Source organism: Morone saxatilis, unplaced genomic scaffold (assembly GCF_004916995.1).
Source record: "Morone saxatilis isolate NCDOM2014 unplaced genomic scaffold, NCSU_SB_2.0 Contig21, whole genome shotgun sequence".
Classification (NCBI taxonomy): Eukaryota; Metazoa; Chordata; class Actinopteri; family Moronidae; genus Morone; species Morone saxatilis.
This window is the reverse complement of record NW_023339774.1, coordinates 16,931,334-16,947,030: the sequence shown is the minus strand read 5'-3', so window position 1 is coordinate 16,947,030 and position 15,697 is coordinate 16,931,334. Positions and strand designations below refer to the sequence as shown.

The following is a 15,697-nucleotide window of genomic DNA, read 5'->3' as shown; positions in this document are numbered from 1 at the left end:
TCAAATAAAAGAAATAATAATAAAAAATAATAATCATTCAGCTATGCTCTTGCTGTGCGCACAAAGCAGTTGCTGTAAACTTCTGAGGATTATCTGTGTTGTTCTGAAACACAGGAAATATACTTTGGCATGTTTTATGACCTTGCTTTTTTCCTCTGTGTGCCTCCTGGTGCTGTTTCATCTTTGTTGTTGCTTCAGCAAAGTGGCTGGCTGCTCTTTGTTGTGGTAATCTTGGGGCTTTAATGGGTTGTCTTAATGTTTGTTTTACAATCAGAAGCTTAACCCTATGGAGTAATCTTTCAATTTCCCATAATCCTTTAAATGAAAATAAACCTGTATTGGAGGACTAAAATTCTTCTATCTATATTCTCTATATCAGCTACTGTAAATGGTTTTACATTCTGTGGGACCCATATGCTTAATATTAAACCTGAACCCTGTTGATTTGTTGATATGTGGTACTTTAATGTTTGATAGATGGCAGTTGAATATATAAGATGGTGTAAAGTTCCTCACTTTAGAAAGCTTTAGAAGTGTAGAGATAATGACATGCAGTTTGAACATGGTCATCAAAACATTATGCAGCCTCTTGGTGAAAGTACTGTATTGTTGATGTTCCTAGGAGAAAGCTGTTAGTTGGGCAGTGTCCATAGTTTCCTCATTAGGCCTTGACGTCTGGACTCACGTCGGAGGTCACAAAGTTAAGAATGGATTACCATGCTGTCTGGAGACAGTTCCTCTGAGGGTTATTTATGTCCATCCTTCTTTATCAAAACGGGAAAAGTGTAACCTGTCTCTGTTTGTCAGATACGGATAAACAAAAGTGTTGCAAAAGCAAAATGCAAAATGGAAAGATTAGAGTTTCTACCAGGGTTTCTATTGGGGAATGACAGGACATCGAGTGGCTTCTTCAGGAGGTGTAATGGAATGTGTGACAGCAGTGACTGCCAGAAAAAACTTCCTCTAATCTTAAAGCGGATTTTTAGTTGTCCTGCCAGGCAGGATGCACTCTATAGGAGTGATTGGCTGCTGCATCTTCACCAGTCTTGTGAAGACGTACCCGTACCTGTGGCCGGCCTTCGTACCTCATGTCCGTATCAGGGCATTTGGGAGGAGGTTTTCAAGAGATGGCCTGGCACAAACCATAACACAGATCACTGCAGCAGTCCTAGACGATTGGATTTGATTAAATGTGTGGGGGAGAGTGGAATAGAGGCGGGAGCAGGGATTATCAAAGGCTTAGGGCTTATAGTGCCCTGCATTCAGTCATTCTCTTCTGTGCTCCTCTTGCTGATGCAGTGAGAGAAAATGATAGATGTCTATTCCACTGTTGGCAGGCTGATGACTGTAGGCCACTGCACAGTTTGTGTGTCATTGAGAGGCTTTTTGGACTTGTTTTAAGTGGGTGAGTCTGGAATCTAAAGATCTATGGTGCAATGAGGGACCCGTGTCGCATATGTGGTGTCCGTGCGGTGGGAAGCCAGTGTCGCTGGATCTTCAGCCCAGCAGCACAGAGGAAGTTACAAGTCATCTTGTCCCATGTGCTGGGCTGGGAGGTGACTCGCGATGGTCGTGGAGAGTTCCTCTGTGGGAAATGTGTGTTCCAGTTGGAGAAGGTGGTACAGTGTGATGTTGACATCAGCCAGCTACAGGATGAACACAGCAGTCAGATTCAGAAGCTGCATGCAGAGAGAGACCACCTGATCCAGTGCATCGTCCACATCTACAAGAAAAACAACCCAAGCCTGGACAAGAGTGATGGGGAAAGCACGAGCTGGAAGACTCCTCTCAGGTCCTCCGGGGTGGGCAGTCCTGATGATGAGGCTGTGTGTCAGCTGGTCTCTGAAGGACAGCAGTTCAGGGAGAGTGGAAGTGGTCTTGTGGAGAATCGCATGAAAAGGTGTGTGAGTCTGGATCAAATTGCTAGTAAAGGAGGATTCCCAGGGCGTTCAGGCCTCAGGAGCAGCAGGGTGGGATCAGCAGTAGGGCTCGATGGTTCTATGAAGAGCTTAAGTCTGCGAGGCACACGCCAATGTTCACAGAGCATGTATCTTGACCTTGTCCAGCGTAAGGGCACGCTACCTAGACCTGGAGTCAAAGGTCGCTCCACCTCCCTGCAGTCCCTCAACAGAGACTTTTCCTCAGACGCCCCTCCAGACCCTCCACCCAAACTTAAGCTCCGAGAGCCCAAGGTGTTCGCTGCCAGACATGGTTCCATTGATGATCCAGGAGGGAAGGACCAGGCCAGAGCGCTGCTTCACAGCTCCTCAAGTCAGCCTTCTGTGATCTCTGACCTGGTCCAGCTCCTGCGCTGCATCTCCAAGCAGCAAGTCTCTGCCCCTGCAGGGAGCCACATCCCTGTCCTAAAGAGGTTAAATACTGGCCCTCACAACCCCCGAGTGAGGCGCAGACACAGAGAAGCAGAATGGAAGTCTCTGCATGACCTTACTGAGGAATTTGATGATGAATACACTCCTGTCAGAGTGAAGGTAGTTGTTTTCAGTAATGCCAGCTGGGCAAAACGCTGTAGCAACGGTAATGAGCTGTGACAGACAACAGCTTTGCCGCTTAATATTGCTGGTATTAATACTTTTTTTTTTCCTTTCCTGTTTTGTGTGTTCTCTGGATTTGCTTAGAAGCAGGATGAGGTAGGCCGACTGGAGTCCTACAACAAGCTGCTGACTGAGGAGCTCACCCAAACAAAAAGCACCAATGAGAACCTTACTAGAACACTGGAGGACACCCAGAATGAAAACAAGGTACATGGAGATGACATTTTGCTCTATTAAATATTTTTGAATTAGACTGAGAGGTTTCTTTTAATAAGATAACTACTTTGTGTAAACAGAACCTGTTAGGGAAATTGGAGGAGAAGGACAATGAACTCAACACAGAGAAGAAAAACGCTGTGAAGCGAGACAAAACAATCCAGGGGCTTACTCAGGTCCTCAGAGAAAAGGAAAAAGAGGTAAGGTTTATACAGTAATTAAAATGTTTTTATTTATTTTAGGGATCATGAAAGTTGAACTGTGAAAATAGTGTATGCTCTCACTATTCTGTATTATGCAATCGTCTAACACCAACCTGTCTGTCTTTCTCTCTGTGTATCACACAGATTGCAGAACTGTGTCATGAGATTGAGGACAGGGATGATGCTTTGGCCAAGGCTAGAGAGGCAGCACACAAAGCCCAGCTGCAGAAATACCAGGCAAGTCCTACACCTTTTTATACAGTCCAAACTTTGAAGAAACAGTCAAGTGAGTATTTTGTAACTCTGTCATTGACAAATACTCACTGCAGTAAATATAAACATGTTTGCATATATCCCACAGGGAGTAGAGGAGCACCAAAATCTATTAATGGAAAAGCAGACCGAGCTGGCTCAACTCCAGGGGGAACACCATGCCAAGGTGCTCGAAGCCCAAAAGCTACAGCGCGCTCTGGACAGAAAGGAGCAAGAGCTGGCTGACTTGCAGCAGACAAAAGACCAGCTAGATGTGGAACTGGAAGACATGCAACAGCAGAAAAAGAAAGGAGACAAAGCCCTGAATGTAAGACAGCTGGAGGACATTGGTTGTCTAGTAAATATTTTCAAATACAATTTATTTTTATTGTCTCCAAACCAAAGCCATCTGACAGTTTAAATCCTCTTTTATGTTTTCTGTCACCATTCAGTTATTGTCTATTGTGTGACCACATTATCATTCCCCCCACCCCAGGATTTGAACAATCAGCTCAAAAAGCTGAGTGGTGAGATCGGGGACAGGGAGAGTGCTCTGGAGCAGCAGTATCAGGAGCTGCTGGATCAAACCAAAAGAAAACTGCAGGCCCATGAGGTCACCATCCAGCGGCTCACATCCACTCTGTCTGATAAAGAGCAGCAGCTACAGGTGACACAACATTGAACATATACAGACAGATTCTAGACAAAAAGAGGCAACCTTGCCATTGGATTTATTCAGATAGTTGACTCCTACATTGTTTTTCTCTGTGTTCATCAGGAGTACATAAATATGGTGAGAGACTTTGAGCAAAGCAAAAGCCCAGGAGGAAACGATAATGTGCTTTCCAAGCTGCGGCAAAGGCTGAAAGAAAAGGAGAAGGCTCTGGAGGTGCACATTCCTTCTGTGTAATCTTCTCACCACAGTGACTATAATTTGATTCTGACGGTCCTCTGTTTGCTCTCTCACAGCAAGCGCTGGATGAGAAGTTTGCTGCCATTGAAGAGAAAGACAATGAGATACACCAGCTGCAGCTGTCCCTAAGGGAGAGGGAAAGAGACCTTGATAGGCTCAATAACCTGCTCTCTCACAATGAGGAAACCATTAATGTAAGCAGCTATGACCATGTTTTATTTTTTTTTAAAAAGAGAACTTTTCTGTTAGTTGGTAATGGAATTGTTGAATTTTGGACTGCATCTATCTGCTCATTCCTCTCCTTCCAGAGTTTTGACAGTCTGATCAAGGAGAAGGATGTGGAGCTGCAACATCTTGCAAACACACTTAAGAACCTGCAGAGAGCCAAGCAAGATGTAGAAGATAACTTAAACAGATCATTGAGGGAGAAGGACTCCATCATCAGCCAGCTTCAGCTCTCCCTGGAGGGCAAGAGAAAGGATATGGAGGTAAGTTAACAAAGAGAGTCCCCTCAGCACCCGCTTTTCTGTATGTTCAGCAATGTTCATTGTGCTTTTTCATCATTCTGGCCCAGAACATTTACAAACTCATCCTTGGATGTTTCTGAGGGGCAGTTATTGATTCGCTAACTGTCATTCTTTATTGTAGGAAATGGCCGAATCATTGCTGAGCCAGTCGCAGACTCATACCCGTGACCTCGCTGAACAGATGGGCCAGAGGTTAAAGGTCACAGAGGTTGCGTTGGCTGAGGCTGTTAAGGACAGGGAAAGACTGGTCGCTGACAATGAGAGTGCTGTGGAAGGACTGTTGGCTACCATCAGCAGCAAGGACCAGCTCCTCAAGGTCAACATTTTATTCTGAAAACATTTCCAATGGTTTCTTAGGAAAACTTGTCCCTACTAGCAACAAATAGTGATAGAATATAGCACACAACAGACAAATGACAGAACTAATTAAGAGTAACATGAATTACAGCATGTATGCAGGGTATTTATTTTTTAACAAAGAAAAGACAGTGTGCATTGTATTTACATTTAACACCACCTCTCATTACTTTCATCTTTTCCCAGGAGTCTGCAGAGCACTACAACCGCATGCTGTCTGAGCGCACTCAGGAGATTCAGGAACTGAGGAGGCAGCTTTCTGATAGGCAGCAACAGCTTGCCTCTGCTGAGAAGCAAAGCTCCACAACAGCCCAGGAGGGTTATTTAGAGACTGCAGAGCTCCGAGCCCTGCTCACTGAGAAAGACAGCATCATCAATGTAAGTTCCTCTGGGATACAACGCAGTTACTCAGCTGCAAAATGAGCTTGACTTAGAAGCCTAACAAGGAGAGGGAATCAACGATCTCAAAGAGAAAAACACTAATAATGCTCATCTCCTCCATTTATCCTTCAAATGATTTGTCCAATTGCATCGTCTTTGATTTCTGGATCATTTAAACATGGCTGTGTTGTTATGTGTTTGTAACTTTGCAGAAGCTTCTGCAGCGCGGTCAGGAAAGAGACCAGTTCCTGGCAGAGATGAGGCAGAGGGAGGAGCCAGAACATATGCTGGAGCTCAGACAAACCATCCAGATAATGCAGGAGAAGTTGGACGAGAGGGAAGGTGAGGCCTTTTAGACCTTTAAACCCTCTCACTGGATATTTATAAGTCAAGAGTACATGTCGGTCCTACATTTGATTCTATTTTGTCTGTGCTGAAGCTGAGCTGTCCAGGAGAAACGGCGAGGATAATGTGGAGTACATTCCTCTCTCCAAGAAAACGGTGGTCGTCCTTAAGAAGGAGCTAGCACAAAAAACTGAAGCACTGAACAAAGCACTTAAGAGGGAGAATGAACTGAAGGTCAGTTGGTTATAAGTGTTTTAATATGTCCATAATCAGGACTGTTGCCAACAAGTGTTCTTTTGTATAATCCCCTGCTTTATTTTCTTTTTATCCAGATATCTTTGGCAGAGCTACAGTCATTGCTATCTGAGCTGGAGGGTCGCAATGAAGGTCAGGCTGCTAATATTGAGTCCCTGACTGCCACTCTGAAGACCAAGGATGAGATTATCAATGTAAGTATTTCCCCATTCCCAGAGTCAGACTCTCTCACTCAATGAAATACTCAGCAACTTTAGATAAGGAGCTTTTCACCTGGCTGCATTTGCACTCAGAGGCTACTCCTCTAGAGTTTCTCATGTTTTCTTTGTGTCTCTGAGCAGGTTCTCCACCAGCGCCTCGGACAGAGAGGGGACAGTCGGGCTGATCATACCCAGGATCAGGTCATTGGCCATGGCATGGAGAGATCACTACCTGGGCTCCCTCAGAGAGAGAGGACCATGATTGGTGGAAACAGTCAGCAAGAAGTAAACCTTTTCACTTCAATGATACCAGAAAACAACATATTTTACTCTTAATGCTTTAATATTAAAACCAGTTCCCTTTAATTTTCTGTCTTCCTTAAGGCTTTGCCCAACCTTATAGCCTTGCAACAGGAGCACGATGCTCTGAACAAAGCCCTTAGAGCCGAACAACAGCTCTACTCCAGCCTGGTCAGGACTGTAAAGGAGCAGGACAGGTAGGGATAATGGTCACAGTAACAAGAAATCTTTGCGATTAGGTTAATGTATTTGATAAATCTGATCTGTGTTATATGCATGTGTGTTTTTGCAGTGCCCAGCGTCTCCATGCTCTGCAACTGGAGCTGGCAGCAGTGCAGCTCCTCAGGCAGCAGCTGGAGGATAGCATCAAAACTAATGAGGAGCTAAGGGATGACTTGGAGAGAGAGATACACAGAGCCAAACTCAGAGAAGGTGCAGTGCAAACACACTGGGTGGTAAATGACGATGGGGACTCAATACAAGAAAAGAACCAATGACAAAACATGAAAGTAAAAAGAAAGGGAAAGAGCGTATTTGTCACTAAGGTTGTTATTCAAGTTAGGGAAGTATAGCTCAGGGAGACGTATATCCGTAGCTCTTAGGGACAACACACACATACACAAACACACCTGTCGTCTCTGTCCTGTCTGTTTACTCCACTAATATCTCCCGCTGACAAGCTCACATCCTCTTTTTGTCTGTCACATGATTCAGCATGCACACCTGGTCCCTCCATTCCTCATCTCTGTGCACTTTATGTTTACTGTTCTTTACATCATCACCTCTTCATCTGCATGTTTTGTCCATAGCAGGGTTGCTACCTGTCTGTCACTCTTTAAATGTAACAGCTTCACACTATTCCACTCTCTGTCTGTCCTTTGTAACAAAACGAATAAAGGCTGCTGTTGGCCGGTCTTCCTGTCTCTCACTCTTAACATGCTGTCTGCTTGTTTTTGACTGCCCCATTAAAACATTTGGTTGTTTGCTGATTGCATCACCTCTCTATCCCCTCTGGTTATTAATCCAACCCATCTAACCATCTGCCACATGAGTTAGATTTCATTACATAAGCATGACATTATATAACAACTTGAAGAAAGATATTAAAGGTGGTTACACTGCTGTAAAATCACACGGTCTCCTACTGTAGAGTAACTTCCCTGAAAATCAAAATCGAAAATTAAATTTGTGAGTTTATTATCTTACAGCATCACATAGTTAATGTAATTTAGCACACTTAATGCTTCAGATGTAGTGCGACATCAGGACACAGCCTTGAGACTGATTAAAAGTGTCACTATACGCTTAGGTAGTCATCTAAGCCAAATTACTTCAGTGTCTGTCCACATGCATGTGTGTGCTCGCCTATGTGTGCATGCTCATCCCCTGTCCCTGTCTAAAGAGAGCCAGGTGTATAAATAGGTCAGCTGTAAGTAACAAGCCTATAGCTCACATTCACACTGAATCCTGAGAGATGTAGCTCCAGTAATCACCACTGATTCAATTTCCATATTTCTTGTTTTTGCTTATGTAATTATTCTAAAATACAATAGTACTATGTGTGCATGATACATGTAGATTATTTATATATGTGATACTTTACTTTAAGACCCCCCCCCCCAGCAAACCACCAGTAAATGCACAGTATTTATTCACTAAGTAAACTTCTCCAAAGAAGACCATTCACAATTATAACTTGGGTTACTATATTGTCATTCATTATCTGTTTATTCGCCATCCTCCACTTACGGGTGCCCACAGGAGGAGTTAAAATTGTCAACAGCTACATCAACCCATATATCTGCTTACAAATACATTATAGTGTGTTCATATTTATTAAATTAAATTTTTGTTTTTTTTATTTAGTCTATATATTGCTTGTTCATATGTATTTAAAAAGCATACCAAGATACATCAAATGCATTCTAAAAAATATATTTTTCTCAAGAAAGAATATAAATAAGATTTAGTTTACATACATAAAGGGATAGATGTACAGTAGTTTTTACTTTCTAACCTCTTTAACATAAAGTCAGACAAAGTCTTAACCACTGTATGTCTGTCCAGGTATGGACCTGATTGATCCTAAAGAACTGGAGAGCATGAGACATCAGCTGGAAGATGCACAACGCTGGAATGCCTCTCTGCAGGCTCGCTTAGGAGCCATACAGAACCGTGGAGGAGGGGTTGGTGGAGCCAATGATGGTGGTAAGAGTGCAAAAATGCACTTCATGTCTTATTCCTGATTTTCTCTAGAAGGGCATCTTTTCGTTACAGGGGACTCTAATGTTTTTCAGCTGACACTTTGAGTTTCATCGGAGATCAGACTTCCTACATGAGTATCTGTGTGGGAGAGGGGCAAGATGACAGCTTGTCTCTACTATCTGCACAGGAGCTCAGGCAGAAGGTGAACACTATGTTTGAATATAAGTCTTGTCTGTGTAATGAATAGAACAGTAGACTTTAAATAGTTGGGAAGACAATCGTGCAGATGGATAAAAATGAGTCCTTCTGGGCCTCAGGTGCTGGAGTTGCAGGATTGTGTCAGCAGACTGCAGACTTTAAACAGCGAGCTGCAGAACCGGCTGTCACTGTTGGAGAAGTCAGACCATGACGCTTACGACAAAGACCACAAAGATGTGGCCAGCAGTAGCCCCTGGAAACAGGTTAGAGTCCACAGAAGATAGACTTCAAATTGAGGTGTCAACGTTTATTTTCTAACCCTTTCTGTCTTTTCTCAGCAAATGTTTGTACAGCTTGTCCACATTTAGCAAATACTTGATAAATCATGTCTGAGTCATTGTCTAACATCCACCTTTTTTAGCTCCTTTCTAACCTTTGAACCTACATCTTAACCTATGCTCTGTCTAGCCTGTTACTAATGTCTCTTTACTGTATGTCCTATTTCTCTAACAAGTATGTTTCTTGTCTGTAGTAGAAGATACCCTCTTTTTCTCCTTCATCTCTCCTAATCACTCCCTCTTTTTTATCTCTGTGTCCCATGAAATGGTCTCTCTTCGCCATACCACATTAGACACGTCATACCATTCTGCTGTTGCTGTGCAGTGTTTTATGGATTCTGTTCCCTCATTAAGTTTTCTTTTACCAAGCCATGTGTGTCATACTCGCCTCCCATCCCATTACTCTAGCAGCTTGAGAAGACGCAGGAGATGCAGCCTGTGGCTCACAGTAAGAGGACGCATCACCGTGGTCAGGACAAAGAGAGTCAGACAGACATCAAAATAGGACAGGTATGAAATAAATCATCCTTTATTACCTTCTGAGGAATATATTTTAAAATATTTGAAGACGAACTTCCCCTTTTCATGCAACTTAACTTCTCAACCATCCCTTTTCAGAGGGTGTCTGGAAAGCTGTTGGTTGATATGAGTACTGACAGCGGCTTTAGCCAGAGTAGAGAACATGCTCAGTCTGGCAATGACACCTTAGACACTGCAGAGAAAAATTCTAGGGAGAGGAACACAGATGCAATGGCACTTAAATCTCTGCTGACTGATAGTGGGGCTACATCCGTCTCGCACCTTAGGTGGGTATTTTCCTCAGCAGTGTACAAATCCTACTCCTTATCCCTCATTCCTCATTCTTACTTAAGAGTCAGTTGCCTGAACAGTAAACTAATCAAATGTCCCTCATTGTAGAGAGGAGCTGCTCAGACTAAGATCAGAAAATGCAGAGCTGCGGGGTCTCCTGAAAGAACAAAAGTCTACCGAATGTAAAGAGAAAGAGAGCACAGATGCCTCAGGGAACAGCAGTGATGGACAGGCTGAATTGAGAAAGAGTGTGGAAACCCTGCAGGCAGAGTCAAATCGTCCCTCTAAGGTCATCAGTCTGTCGAAGGAGGTGTTAGATGAGGAGGCGCCTGTCACCACTGAGCTAATTGTCAGCACCACAGGGGACATTGGAAGTCCACAAACTAAAGGCCAGTCACACAGCAAGAGTACAATGCAGCATGTCCCAAGGCATGGGGTAAGTTTTGTATTATGGGAAGAGTGTAAAGAAGTAAAACATTGCTCTCTGCATCAAGTCAAGTGTTTTTAATATCTGTTCCATTTGTTTCAATTGAAGGCTGGTGTCAGATCTCGCCTCCCAGTTCCTTTGAGGCTGATAGGGGAGTCTAGCAGCAGCAGCAGGGAGTCTGACTATCTGAAAACTAATGCACTTCAGCACCATCATTTGGATGATGCCTATGGCTCTGACCAGCAACTGCACACAGACTCTGACTCCCCCATGTCACCCCAGCACAGCACTTCCCCTTCTTCCACACTGAGATATGCACATCGTAGCGGCAGTCCGGTTGGTTCAGAGAATGCCTCTGAAGCCATAACAACACTGGATCACACCCAAGACGTCTCCGTTCTTTTCACTCAACTGGAGCTTCTCCACCAAGAGTGTCAGGAGAAAGAGACCCTGATCCACAAGCTAAGTGAGCAGCTAGCTGATTGGGAAGAGCTCCATGCTCAGATCCAGGAAAAGGAAAGGCTGAATCGCCAGTATGTGGAGGCCTTGCAGGCTGCAGAATCCACTATTGCTTACCTGACCGCCTGCAGTCTGGACAGCCAGGGAGGATTTGGATCGCACACCAGTTCGTGCGCAGGTCCTGGCTCTTTGGGTTCAGACGCTGCCCTGTACAGCAGATGCACAGAGCTGCAAAAAGCACTGCAGGAGAAGGAAGAGCTCAACAGTCAGCTTATAGAGCTTCTTAACACGGTGGAGAAATCCATCACTTCCCCTGACAGCCAAGAAAGAAATCCAGAAACCAGTGATTTATGTTTGAAAATAGAGACGGCCTTGCAGCAGGTCAACGCGTCTTCAAGTAGACCAAGAGGGGTTTTTGGAAGCACAGACGACTCTATGCAGGAGTTGCAACAACATGCAGACTCTTTGCAGGAGGCACTGAGCGAGCAGAATAGGCTTAATGCTGAGCTGCAAGAAAAACTGAGAGCTGCCGACACTGCTGCTCAACATGGCTACAACAGTAACAGTGCAGAGTCACTTAAGGAAAGGGAGTCAAAGGAACACCAGTGGGAAGTGGGAAGTTCTGATAATGTCAGTGTAAATCAGGAGATGACCAAAGTTCTACTGAACTGTCTTAGTGCAGCAGAGTCTGCTGTTGCTTCTCTGGCAGCACACTGTACAAATACCAGCTCCTTAGCTTCTGGCAGATCGTCACAGATCAGCCCTGACCTGCAGATGAATTTAGACAAACTACAGAGGGCCCTGCAGGAGCGGGAGGAACTGGGAGAACCCCCACAGTCAACCGCCAAATCCAGTGGCATTCAGTCCGCCGCAACATCTGGGACAAAGGGGCAACTTCACCAAGAGCTCCATAACAACCTCTGCTGCCTCTACAAGGTCTTCAGTGATCACTGCCAGAGAATCTCTGAACTCCAGGCTTCCTTACAAGAAGACAGGGGCCGTAGAGAGGAGAGCAGGGACCACAGGACAGTGCAGGATGCCAAGGGATTACCACCGAGTGTTCAGGTCCAACTGGAGACTCTCCACAAGGCACTGAGGGAGAAGAAGAAAGCATGTAAGAGCCTGGAGGAGAAATTGGCCACTGCTCTTACCAACACATCCTCCCCTGAAACTGCACGGAAAGGTAAGACGATGCATGCTGAGCTGTTTGCTTCTATTTGAATTGTGCATGAACAATTCAGATTTGCCATACATTTTGTGATTCTTCAAAGGCGTGTGTGTGTGTCAAGTTAATCAGGAACACCGTTAAGGAGAGCGACAAGATTCTGTACATGTCAAATGATTTCTCCCTAACCCGACGTATATTGCCTCCACTGCCAGCTCTGGATCAGGATGACAAAGGCGTGCAGGTGGATTTGCAGGACCTGGGTTACGAAACCAGTGGCAAGAGTGAGAACGATAGGGAAGAGAGCAGTAGCACAGGTAGACGGCTTCTAGACAGACATTGCATGTCTGTCTGCTGAGTGGACACTAATCTCAAATGTGGATAGATTCTCTCTATATGTCTGCATGAGGAGTGAACAGAGGCAACTGTCACACACTGTGTCTTACCTTTTTAAGAAATGTTTTTCTCTTTGGGTCTCATAACCTCACACTGTCTGGTTTTAATCTGGTATTTCTCTGCACTATTCCCAAATTTGAATGGGCCGTCAATACTTGACATTGACGAATTCTTGCATGTTTCCACTCTGAAGTTTGGGAATGTCTTTCGAGCACTCATTAACATTCACTTTTATTTCTTGTCTTATTTCACAGTCCGCCTGTATCTCAAATGATTATCACCACTCACTATCACCATTTGTTTTCCACAACTTGTAATGTTTTCCTGTTCCCTTGTTGATTGTTTCTGTGTCCCTTGTGTTTCCAGATCTAGAGGTTGGTGTGAAACCTAGCTGCAGTGCCTCTAGCCTGCCTTCCTTGCTGAAACACGAGCAGGCCACATTCTCCTCTACTGAAAACCTGGACTCAACCTCCAGCACCCCGTACCCTAGTTCTCCAGCGCTCAGCTCAGCCAAGGTATTCGACTTACTTTCACCAAACCCCTCCCTTGAACAAGCTGTAAGAAGGCAGAACACGTCTGTCAAGCTTGGGGCTGTAGGGGCAATACTTTCTATTTAAAGGGTTTGGAGGGGGGGGTGTTTAGCACTTCCAAAACCGAAAATAGTAAAAGTGTAAGAAATGTATTAAGGTGTGTGTTTGTCTACTCTCACGTACACTGTGTTAGTAAGTAAGGCTAACTCCCTACATTAGTAGATAATGAACTACATTAGTTTGTTCTTCACACCTGCCACATTCGCTGTGTAGTATTTCCCCTTTGCCCTGGATGCCACCGACACATGACAGTGTAGGCTAATGTTAGCAGCTCTGTCTTCCTCTTTACTGTAGCTGAGGAAGTTTACATTCCAGCAACCCCAGCAAACGTTACCCGTTTCGATTGCCAAACAAACTGGTTATTCCTCATCCTTTTCTCTTTCTGTGAAAGAATTCTGTTCAAAAATACAAAGTATGCAAGGTAAGCAGTCAAACAAGGTTATGTTGCAACAAAATAACTGATTTTATATTTTTCCTTATCATACTATCATACTAATACTAATATAAACTAGTTGTCCACGGCAATAATGTTCCAGTCATCTGCTGATGAGGATATTGACTTTTTGGCTGGGAAATGCAGCATTATTTTTAGTTTGAGTCCGTTTTGTTGAATTTAATTACAATTTGTAAAAATTGTGCAACCCAAAATATTAGTAGAAACTGATGGGAATGTTATTAACCCTTTCCTGTCTGTTTTCAGGTCAGTCTGAAAAGCCTGCAGGTCTATGATGAGTACGGCGTTTCTGAGGACCCTCTCCAGCTACAGGGACAAGTCAGAGAGCTGAAGGTCCAGCTGGAAACCCAGACCAAACTCATCCTCCAAATGCAAAGTCTTCTGCGTAGGAACTCTCTCTCCAGTGACCTATTTGCCAGCACCTCTGATCCCTCAAATGTCCGGGATCAAGAAGGGACACAGAGAGAGGACCACAGCCAAGATAGAAGCGGGCAGCTAAGGGAGAAAAAGGAGGGGGAGAGCCAGGCGATGAAGGATAAAACCAGACGTCTGAGTTTGGAACTGGAAAGAGAGAGGACACTGAACAGAAACATGAGTGAACAGCTGCAGCAGACACGCAGCCGCTCTACTTCACCTGCAAGGTCAACAGCCCTTTTCAGTGCATTATCAATGTTATACTATTTTTAGAGTAAAAGCTGCACCGTCATTTTTATAATCGAATCTTGACTCATGCTGTTTGCTCCCCCCCCCTCCCCCATTTGCCCTCATTCTGTCTTCTCCATAGACTGGACTCCCTGGTGCAGTCACAGGCCAGAGAGCTGTCACAACTGAGGCAGCAGATCAAGGAGAGCCGCAGGCTGGGAGCCCTGCAGCGTCGGCAGCTGGAGGAGCTGAGCAAGGCCTTCAAGGAGCTGCTGCAGGACCCCAAAGTTGACTACTATATGGGAGAGGTGGTCAAAGAGCAGCTGGACAAGAGCCTGGGCATTCTGGACAAGCTTGAGGGACGGCTGGACAAAGGTAGCTGCTGCCGTGAAGTGTGCCTTGAGAAACGGAGCTAATCAGACACAAACTGCACAACACAGTCAATTATTTGATTCATGACACAGCACTATGCCAAATCACGCAAAACTCCAGCCAACACATGCAAATAAAGAATAAAAGTTAATAAATATTTAATAAAGTTAAAGGCAGGTACTAAGTTTATAAAAGCAGCTGTGTTATAGTCATATTAAAACGCTACTGCACCAATGTGCCACAATGTCTTGATGCTGTAACCAAGAAAGAGCCACAAGCAGAGAGCAGTCATTCGTGACTGATTTTTACAGACAGGTCTTTGACAGCATCTTTTCCTCTGTCTGTTAGGAGAGTCTCATCTGGATAATGAGGATGTGGCGGCTCTGGAATTGTCTCGCAGGTACGTCTCAAACTCTCAAACTGTAATCTTAAATACCGAATAATTGTGCTCTGTTTATATTTTCACCAATGAACATAAAAAAATGAATAGGGTTTTTTTTTTTTTTTTTTGCGAAAAGTTTGATGAGAAGATTGATACCACTGTCACTGTCATGTCTGTTCTGTAAATGTAAGATTGGAGCCTGCATCCACTGTAGGAAACAGCCTGAATTGGCCTGGCTCTGTCCAACAGAAACAACAACAAAAAAAGTCCACATAATCTTTTAAACTGCAAATTGTCTTCTTTACACTTCACTGGACAGAGCCAGGCTATCGGTCTCCTTGTCAAGAAAGCGAATTCGCATATTTCCCCAAACTATTCCTTTAATGACATGGTTGTTGCTCATGAGACGAGCCTTTATGCAGTCTACTGCCCTTAAAAACCCCACCACTATGTATTGGTCTTTAGTAGTTCATATGTAATAATGAGCTGTTGCCACTCTACTAACATGTTTTTACCAATCACTGGTGCAATCATTCTCTTTTTTTATTGACTCCTGCACCTAGGAAGACATTTTTGTCAATGCTGTGAATATTTTACTAGTTTTGTGTCTTTCGGTTTTGTTTTTTTAGGTCACATTATACGTTACTGTTTGAGATTTAAGTGTCGTTGGCTGAGCTGTTTTGATGTTTGTCTCATGACCCTTTTAAAGACCCCCCCCCCCACCTCCACCCAGCCAATTGCCTTATGACCCTGGGCGG

General features: G+C 44.2%; 1 protein-coding gene across 1 annotated transcript in view; it reads left to right on the top strand.

The window, feature by feature from the left end:
* cdk5rap2 (CDK5 regulatory subunit associated protein 2) overlaps window positions 1–15,697 on the top strand; it is a 30,490-nt gene that overhangs the window by 7,919 nt on the left and 6,874 nt on the right. The window contains exons 10-37 of the mRNA XM_035667497.1: window positions 2,637–2,759; window positions 2,849–2,968; window positions 3,116–3,208; window positions 3,333–3,551; window positions 3,720–3,890; window positions 4,002–4,112; window positions 4,193–4,330; window positions 4,445–4,624; window positions 4,785–4,979; window positions 5,207–5,398; window positions 5,614–5,743; window positions 5,841–5,980; window positions 6,079–6,195; window positions 6,343–6,486; window positions 6,586–6,698; window positions 6,794–6,933; window positions 8,569–8,709; window positions 8,799–8,908; window positions 9,024–9,167; window positions 9,651–9,752; window positions 9,861–10,048; window positions 10,161–10,488; window positions 10,588–12,121; window positions 12,319–12,420; window positions 12,866–13,014; window positions 13,790–14,184; window positions 14,328–14,560; window positions 14,906–14,957. Coding sequence (XP_035523390.1) covers window positions 2,637–2,759; window positions 2,849–2,968; window positions 3,116–3,208; window positions 3,333–3,551; window positions 3,720–3,890; window positions 4,002–4,112; window positions 4,193–4,330; window positions 4,445–4,624; window positions 4,785–4,979; window positions 5,207–5,398; window positions 5,614–5,743; window positions 5,841–5,980; window positions 6,079–6,195; window positions 6,343–6,486; window positions 6,586–6,698; window positions 6,794–6,933; window positions 8,569–8,709; window positions 8,799–8,908; window positions 9,024–9,167; window positions 9,651–9,752; window positions 9,861–10,048; window positions 10,161–10,488; window positions 10,588–12,121; window positions 12,319–12,420; window positions 12,866–13,014; window positions 13,790–14,184; window positions 14,328–14,560; window positions 14,906–14,957 — 5,804 coding nt within the window. The remainder of the gene's footprint in view (window positions 1–2,636; window positions 2,760–2,848; window positions 2,969–3,115; window positions 3,209–3,332; window positions 3,552–3,719; window positions 3,891–4,001; window positions 4,113–4,192; window positions 4,331–4,444; window positions 4,625–4,784; window positions 4,980–5,206; window positions 5,399–5,613; window positions 5,744–5,840; window positions 5,981–6,078; window positions 6,196–6,342; window positions 6,487–6,585; window positions 6,699–6,793; window positions 6,934–8,568; window positions 8,710–8,798; window positions 8,909–9,023; window positions 9,168–9,650; window positions 9,753–9,860; window positions 10,049–10,160; window positions 10,489–10,587; window positions 12,122–12,318; window positions 12,421–12,865; window positions 13,015–13,789; window positions 14,185–14,327; window positions 14,561–14,905; window positions 14,958–15,697) is intronic.